The 9095-nt window shown below is 41.3% G+C and overlaps 1 protein-coding gene across 1 annotated transcript; it reads left to right on the top strand.

Annotated features, from left to right (window-relative positions):
- The first annotated feature begins 285 nt into the window (after positions 1–285).
- LOC117561010 (eosinophil peroxidase-like) lies at positions 286–6004 on the top strand. Its single transcript, XM_034238175.1, has 14 exons — positions 286–352; positions 788–875; positions 969–1144; positions 1861–1990; positions 2232–2358; positions 2444–2650; positions 2952–3309; positions 3418–3578; positions 3680–3938; positions 4022–4192; positions 4309–4546; positions 4651–4850; positions 4954–4977; positions 5089–6004. The coding sequence occupies exons 1-14, from the start codon at positions 286–288 to the stop codon at positions 5526–5528; spliced, it is 2646 nt and encodes an 881-aa protein (XP_034094066.1). The 3' UTR covers positions 5529–6004.
- The last annotated feature ends 3091 nt before the right edge of the window (positions 6005–9095 follow it).

The following is a 9095-nucleotide window of genomic DNA, read 5'->3' as shown; positions in this document are numbered from 1 at the left end:
ATTCATAACACGGTGAAAGCATGCAGCTTTGATTTGCTACATTGATTTTTTGAGTGACAGGTTATTTATTTCGCTGATCATCATTAATTGGCAGACTTCAACAGGGATGCTGAGTGAGAACGCGGAAGAAAATATGGGAATTCCGGACAACAAATGGGCGGTAATGAAGCAACACACCGGCTATAAATTGTCCGACAACTTACATGCAGCACACACTTCTGAGAGTGGCTGAAGATTTGCACCTCTTGCTTCACTGACTAGATAATATTTGTCTTTTTTGCAGCAATGAAGGGTTTTCTGTGCCTGTTGGCTGCAGGGCTTTACCTTAGCTTGCAATGCCAGGTGAATGCTGGTGAGTGCTTCCACCTTCCTCTTGCTTACAAAAGCCACTAAGATATATTTAAATATTTGACTTATTGTACTTTTTTTAGATAAAGACTTTTCTTTCTGCCGCTGCTTTCAATTTAACTATTCAGGTTACATAGCTTTTATTAATGTTTTTTTTATACCTGTGTTATTTGCTTGTTTAATGTTTATTTTATCCTCCTTCTCTTTATAATGACAGTTTTTAAATGTCATTTTATAATGTGTTCCGCTGCACTATTTCTTAATGCTCCTAATGTTTTTCCTTTTTGTAAAACACTTTGAATTACCTTGTGTTATAGGTGCTATATAAATAAACTTGCCTTGATTCAGAAATAATTATCTCAGTTCAAATGTTTGAGTTTTATGTTACAGTATTGCATCACAAATATATCTTGTAAAAGTCTTTGATGTGGCATTTCAGAATCGTATTTGAGCAGAGCTGAGATTGAGAAAATTGTGATCGCAGCCAAGGCCAATGTTGACTCAGCTTACGAATACTCCAGAAAAGTGTGAGTGTACAAACCTTTTTGAAGAACTAAATCGAAGGTATTAGTTCCTATTAATGTATGAATTCATCAATGTTGTCTCTGCTCACCACACAGGAGCATTGATCGCGTGAGGCGGAATGCAGTGAGTCCCTCAGACATCCTGCGGACGTTGAAGCAGCCTGTTGGGATGACCCGAAATGCGGTGCGCGCTGCAGACTACATGCATTACGCCGTGGAGCTGATCCAGAAGTCTTTGCACAGACGACGAAGACGCTCCATCAATGCCACAGGTGTGAAACATTTACAGCTCCCCGTCACTTTCCTTAGAAACATCTGTATATCGTTTTTTGTTTTCTTTGTATTGTTTCCGTTCTGATTTTATGTAAAAGGTCTTTGAGCATTAGGAAAAGCGCTATACAAATCCGATGTATTATTATTATTATTATTATTGTTATTAAAGTAGTAGACTTACTCACTGTACTTAAGTAACATTTTTTGGTACTTTATTTGAGTATATCAATTTTTGGCTATACATTGTACTTCTACTCCACTGCAATTCAGAGGTAAATCGTGTATTTTTACTCCACTACATTTTACAAATATATTTAGTTACTGTTTTCAGATTTTGATTAATGATGTGAAATGTAATAAACACTTGAATAAACTTTAGTTATACCTGGAGTAAATTCACAAGCTAACCTGAAGAATACAATGTTATTAAAACAGCTGCACCTCAACCATCTTTGATAGACACATGAATGCATCAATAAATAAACAAAACATGTACAGTATATTCTGAAATGGGCCAATCTGCATAATGAGAACTTGTACTTTTGAAGTACATTTTGATGCAAACACTTTGCTACTTTTACTTTACACATTTTTATTGGAGAACTTTAACTTGTAGATTACTACACTCTGGTACTTCTACTTTTACTCAAGTACAAGATCTGAGAACTTTTCCCACCTCTGCAGCTGAGTCATTAATGTGTCTTACTTAATTTAGATCTGATCCCTGAGGAGACTCTGGCGGTCATCGCTGATCTGACAGGCTGCTCCCCCCGACATCGGTCCCCTTCCTGCACGGCGAGTTTCTATTCGCCGTATCGCACAGCAAGCAGCACCTGCAACAACCAGTGAGTCAACTATTAAATAGAAACGTTACATTTAATTTCCCTGACTATAGGTGTGGACAACTGCACATATAGCTTTCATACTACTAACTCATGAGTAGTTTGATTCTGTTTTAGTTTTCATGTTACTGTATGTATTGGTTGTAAGCAGCTGCCTAGGTTTCCCACCTATCATTTTTATTAAATAAATACAAAAAAAACATATAAGATGAGCACTAATTCATTTATTATTTCTTGCATATAGGGAACACCTCCTTTTTGGCTCCGCCAATACACCTTTCACCCGCTGGCTCCCTGCTGAGTACGAGGATAGTACTTATAAACCAAGAGGCTGGGATAATAAGACTATCGACAATCACTATCTGCCATTGGTAAGAAACCTTAACATATGGTCAATGACAATGAAGAAAAGACGAATGTAGTACTAGGTGCTCACTGTCTACACTGTGTCTTCAGGTATTGGAAGTGTCAAACCGAATTCTGGCAACAGGAAACGATAACGTGACAAGCGATCCACTCTATACTTTCATGGTGACCATCTTTGGCCAGTGGATGGACCACGACCTGACCTTCACCCCTCACTCGCCTGTTATCCGCTCATTCAACAACGGGATCGACTGTGACGAGAGCTGTGATAGCACAGAGCCCTGCTTCCCCATTAAGGTCAGTGTCATTACAAAAAAACAGACATCATTGAATTTAAACTGAACTGAAATAATTGTAAATCTTGAACTCTGTCTTTGTCTGTCTTATCCAGCATTAAATGTGCCTCTCTACACACACACACACACACACACACACACACACACACACACACACACACACACACACACACACACACACACACACACACCACACACACACACACACACACACACACACACACACACACACACACACACACACACACACACACACACACACACACACATTGAATGCTAACTTCTTCTCGTCTTCCCAACAGATTCCTAGCAACGACCGGCGTTTTGGCGAAGACGCAGAGTGCATGCCTTTCTTCCGCTCGGCCGCAGGTTGTGGTTCTGGACAAATGGGCCACATCTTTGGTTCCAGCACCACCCGTCAGCAGATGAACGCTCTTACAGCTTTCATTGATGTAGGTCAGGTGTATGGTTCAGATCCTAGCAAAGCTCGCTTACTTCGGGATCTCAGTTCAGATGATGGCCTGATGAGGGTCAACGAAATGTACAATGACGACGGCCGTGAGTACCTGCCCTTCTCCGACATGGTGTCCAACATTTGTGCCAACCGAGCTCGCATGACTAATGATGTTAATGCAGAGGAGGTGCCCTGCTTTCAGGCTGGTGAGTGGCAGCAAACACACTGATGTACAAATGTTGAACGTGTTAGATCATTCCAAGCATTGCACAAGGCTGACAGCTCTTTTTCTCACATTTTATCCAACTTTTAAGGTGATGAGCGTTCCAATGAACACATTGCGTTGACCACTTTACACACTCTGTTTTTGCGTGAGCACAATCGGCTGGCCCGTGCTCTGGCACAGCTGAATCCTCACTGGGGCGGAGAAAGGCTCTACCAAGAGGCACGCAAAATCATGGGAGCATATTTCCAGGTTAGGAATTGGTTTAGCTGAATCGCTTACAAAAAAGTTTCAATGACGATTTAAGGGATCGTTATTATGCATGGTTCATTAAAATGTTTTCTGTCTTTCAGGTTATCACTTTCAGAGACTACTTGGCTCACATTGTTGGTCCAGACTTCATGGCCAACCAGCTGTCCACCTACCCTGGTTATGATGACAGTGTTGACCCCGGCATCTCTAATGTGTTCGCTACTGCTGCTTACCGATTTGCTCACCTGATGATTCCGCCTGTTATGCCTCGTTTGAATGAGCAATTCGTTGAACACCCCACATACCCCAGCCCTATGCTTCACAGAGCCTTCTTCACACCGTGGAGGATCATCTTTGAAGGTTTGGCCAAGATCTTTAACTTGTTTGTTGTTACCTAATCAGAGAATGAGTTTAGACCCTAAATGATCTATTGTGTTCCTCAGGTGGTCTGGACCCAATTCTGAGGGGCCTTGTGGGTAGTAAGGCCAAGCTGAACACGCAGGATCAAATGATGCCTGAAGAGCTAAGGGACAGGCTTTTCAAATTCACCAACACGTTGGCTTTGGATCTGGCTGCCCTTAACATGCAGAGAGGCAGAGACCATGGAATCTCTGGTAATTTAGTTTTTATACCTATGTATTGTTTAGGAATACAATAATTGTTCCTACAGGTATTAAAGATCACACACCTAAAACATGGCAACAATTTAAAGCTGTGTACTTCCTTATAGGCTACAACAAATGGCGCAAGTTCTGTGGCCTTTCACAGCCAGGTAACCTGATAGAGCTGGCTGAAGTGTTAAACAACACGGTTCTGGCCACCAAACTTATGGGTCTCTATGGAACACCTGGAAACATCGATGTGTGGCTTGGAGGAGTGGCTGAGCCCTTTGTCCCTGGAGGAAGAGTGGGACCTCTCTTTGCCTGCCTGATTGCCACTCAGTTTGAGAAGATTCGCAAGGGAGACCGGTATGTTACACAACTGACATTGCTCACAATGTGGAAAATGGTATGTGTTGTTATTCTTTTTTACATTCAATATTGTTATATTTTAACAAATTGTCCAATTTCAGACTTTGGTGGGAGAACGATGGAGTGTTCACTGAGGCCCAAATGGAGTCACTGAAAAACACGTCACTTGCCCGAATCATCTGTGACAACTCTGGTATAACTGAAGTCCCAGAAAAACCCTTCCAGTACCGTCCTCGAGGACCGGGTTACACCCCATGTGCGAACATCGAAGCTTTTGACCTTGATGCATGGAAGGATGATGGTTAGTATTTGTCCTGTAATCTGACACAGTAAACTAAACAAGATCAGTGCCAACATTATAATCCTTGAAAAAATACTGACTGTTTCCCCTTTTTATTACCCAGGATCTAACCAAAATGGATCCGCAGGTAAAACTACAGCTTATGCATTTTTACTCTACGTTTAGAATTATAACTTTAAAATGGTTGTATGGAAAGGTCCTGTTGGTATAATTGTACTCATGTCTGTTTTTTATTCAGGACCCCGAGGGCGCCGTGGTCTGAATGGACCCCCTGGACCCCCCGGGCCTCCAGGCACCATGTTTAACTCTGCCTTCTCCATGAGACTCGGTAACCTCATCAAAGACGGCGGACCCTTGAAATTTTCCGATGTCATCTACAATGGACAGAAAAGCTATGACAGCAAAACTGGGTATTTTACGTGTGAGTATCCGGGTGTTTATGAGTTTCAGTTCCACGCCACCGTTTACAACCGTGAGGCCACTTTGGATCTGATGCGCAATGGAAAAAGGATTCTGCACTCATTCACCACCAGGCAGAGCGGTTACATCTCAGCAAGTGGCAGCATGATCATCAAGCTTGAGAAGTGGGACAAGGTCTATCTTGTGTCTGACTATGGTGTCAGCGGCGGTCTGACCGCTGACAGTTCCTTCTCAGGGCATTTTCTGTTTACTGAGTAAAAAAATGTTCTTCAGCTGTAGACCCATGACATCCTAAAATGACTGCAAACATACGGTCCTATATGAAGCCCTTAAATGTTAACGATGGATGATATAATACACCTTTCCATTTTCTATTGTGGTTTTACTGAATTGCGCCAAAATCCAAGGCAGGACAAGCCTTACATTTTCAGATTTTACATTTTCAGAGGTTCAAGTGAAGCAGAGCTGTCCTGAGAGTTAGTTGAAGTAATTATAGTGTTCTACTTATATCTATAAATGGAGAAAAAGCCCAGTTATGCACAAAATAACAACTTCATCAACAACTTTTTTGTTGTTGTGGCCCTACTGACCGAATAGCACAAAAAGGTAGCATTAATTTATTATCTAAAAGCTTTTGTATTGAATGAAGGAATATTTATAATTCAGTAATACCATACTGAAAAACAATGTGAAAACTACTTGACTTGATCTGTGATTTTATTTTTATTTTGAACTGCTGTGATAGTGCAAGTCACTTTAAAATGAATGTTAATAAATGATAATTGTACACATTGAACCCTGCCTTCGAATGATATTTATAATGACAGAGACTTCAGGAGATGGTATGTGTTTGCAGACCCCCCCTAAACACAGTTGATGATATTCTTAACCAGACCAGTAGATGGCATTGACATACAATCTTTTAAGGAAAGCAGACACAACCTGTGGTGGTTTTAGTAGGTTTCTGCTCTGCTAACAGGACTTAATGGTTCTTAAAATAAACCAGAGCTTCTTGACACACAAAGCAACACATCTACATCACAAAGTTTAATCTGTGCTTTGAACAAATTCAGCTTCAGACGTTTTAATACTTTCCATTAGAGTAAATAAAATAAATGGAATGGATATTTATGTATGTTGTCATGGTCTGGCTCTTGGCCATAACAAAAAGCGTGGGAAGGACAAGAATATGTAGGAAAAGGTATTTATGAAACAAAACTCAATATGGCCAAAGACAAACAAAAAGGCAAGGTAAAAAAGAATAGACGACACTGCTCTCCGAGGTCCGGTCCTCTGGGGGGGGGGGGGGGGGGGAGAGAACGCTCCAGGGACTGACTCAGGCCTTTTAAACCTCTGGTACCGGCAGCCAGGTGTCCTTAATCAATGCTGATAGGCAAAAGGGAGAATATTTAAAGGGCCACACACACACACACACACCAGGTGATAGCAAGGCAGGGGTCGTCACAATGTTGTATCTACAATAAATACATCTAACAACGTTATTCCCTCTAAACACTTACACATGGACTATCAAGACTCAGTCCAGTTTTTAAGATATTTTTCCTCAGCAGGAGGTCAATGCAATCCCTTTTTCTAAAGCAAAGTTATTATAATATTAGGTAATGATATGTAATTTAATATATTTAAGAAGTTGTGTTTTTGTCAGACAATTGTTAAACCACAGGAGTATTTTGGTGGGCTGTAAACAAATACCCCACTCACTGTGAGTGAAAGGGATTTGAAGTGTCTGCAGTGAAGGTGAAAGGTTGATTGTAATTCAAAAGGAGAACTATAATGATGTATTACACCCATAGACTGTATTGGCGTCCCGGCTCTACCCCACAGTTTGCCCCTTGATTACACCCAATTCAACAGAATACAAATATATCAAATTTTATAAAACTGGAAAAGCACAATAGACTCATAATCAACAACTGGCTTTAAAACTTGCTATGTATTTTTTTTTAAAAGCCTTCTATGTGCTTTGTTTCCGTATTGGACATTATTTTACTCCAAATCACAACAGGGCTTTTATAAAGATTAATCCAAATGTTTGGAGCAGAATAATTTTTGTATATGAAGAAATTAGTCTAAAGGTGGTCACTCTGCTTTAATCTGCATGCTTAAATCCTAAATAAGTCAACAAAAAAAGCAGCTCAATATATGGCGATCGATGGGAGACGTGGTGGGTCGCATTAGCTCTGTTGTTTTCTAGGAGGACGGAAACCAGCTGCTGCGTCTCCACACGCACGCACACAAGCACACGCACGCACACACACACACACACACACCACACACGCCACGCCCCTTCTGACCTCCGTGGACACAGTGCCATCCACACAGAGTGGCTCCGGGTGTCCCATGGGAGCAGGGGAATGCTGGGCAGGACGAGCGGCACACGATACCCCATTGTTTGGTTTAGCAGTCACTGATTCCCCCCTCACCTCCTCCCTAAAACACACGGGCTGACCGTCTCAGCGGGTTAAATTGATTAGAAAGACGTTTGTGGTTTGACTAATCCCCCATTTTCGCCCCGACTCTCCGCTCCAGCAATTTAGAAAAGCCCCACATTCAGACAGCAGTCCTGCGGGTGGGGATGATAATCACGGCCGAGCCTGGCGCACCTGTGGGGCTGAGCTGCAGAAACACATCACAAAACACACATAATGCAAATAATAGGACGAGACTTGATCTGTTTAATCTGTTTAATCTACCAAACATGTACAACTTCCAGCCAGCTTCAGTTTCGCAAGCAATACGATTTGAACCAATATTATATAAGCACATGTATACGTTTATGAGATATGGGAGAACACATTTTAAACACAATCTATTAAAGGATTGTTTTTGCAAACGAGATCAAGCGTTCCAAAACAGGCCAACTAAAGGCAGGTAATAATAGGCTATGTGGGTTCATTATAGGCCAACAAATTATATGAGATGAGTTAACAAAGCATTCTTATGTGATGGCACATAAACCTGTTTGATCATAATTATGACAACTCAAATGTGTTTGATGACTCAGGTGATTGTTGGAAGTCTGGCACCACCCAACATTAGCAATGAAAAGTCAGTACAAGTTTGTAATTCATATTTTCTCCTTGGGTGAATTCGAGTCTGCAGAAGCCTTGATTTCTTGCAAATATATTCAAGCTTTCTGGGTTGATTAGGCTACCTGAGTTTTTGAGCATCAATCGAGTTTATTCAATGTTGCTTCTCATACAAGAGACAGCCCAACCACCGATAACCTAGATCGCGTCTCCTTGCTTTTCAGTAGAGGAATTTGTATTAAAGTGTGTCATCATATACAGATTGTTCATGGTTAAGTAGAGCTGTCAATCATGTGTGGGGAAGTGTGTGAGGGACACGGAGACGGGGCGTAGACTCGGCAGCAGGATTCCCCAAGACTGCTCTCATAATTGGGGGAACATCTGACTTTGTCCCGCGCTGGCAGATGGTGGGTTGAGGCGGGATCCAAAGGGGGGAGATTTACATTCATTGTCCGGGCGCACAAACTCCACCCTTAGACAATAGTATCGGTAAGGGCCAAAGGACCAGGGGATGAAAAAAAACTTTCCTTTTCAACGCCAGATGAACAGAAGCGGAAATTAATTTTTAGTTTGCAAAAATAAAAGCTCAAAAACATGGTATAGCCCATTTTTTTTATTTTGTTGGGCCTAAACACAAACATTTTTTTGAATTACATTATGATCAATACATAATTCCAAGAACCAGGGCTTTTACTTTATTTAGGTTTATTTCTGCTTATCCTGAAATTACCCAAATCAGCGTGCTAAAGAAACTTCAGACGTTATCAAAAATAAC

The sequence above is a fragment of the Gymnodraco acuticeps genome, unplaced genomic scaffold, assembly GCF_902827175.1.
Source record: "Gymnodraco acuticeps unplaced genomic scaffold, fGymAcu1.1, whole genome shotgun sequence".
Taxonomy (NCBI): domain Eukaryota; kingdom Metazoa; phylum Chordata; class Actinopteri; order Perciformes; family Bathydraconidae; genus Gymnodraco; species Gymnodraco acuticeps.
Note: the sequence above shows the minus strand (reverse complement) of the source record. Positions and strands in the feature narration are given on the sequence as shown.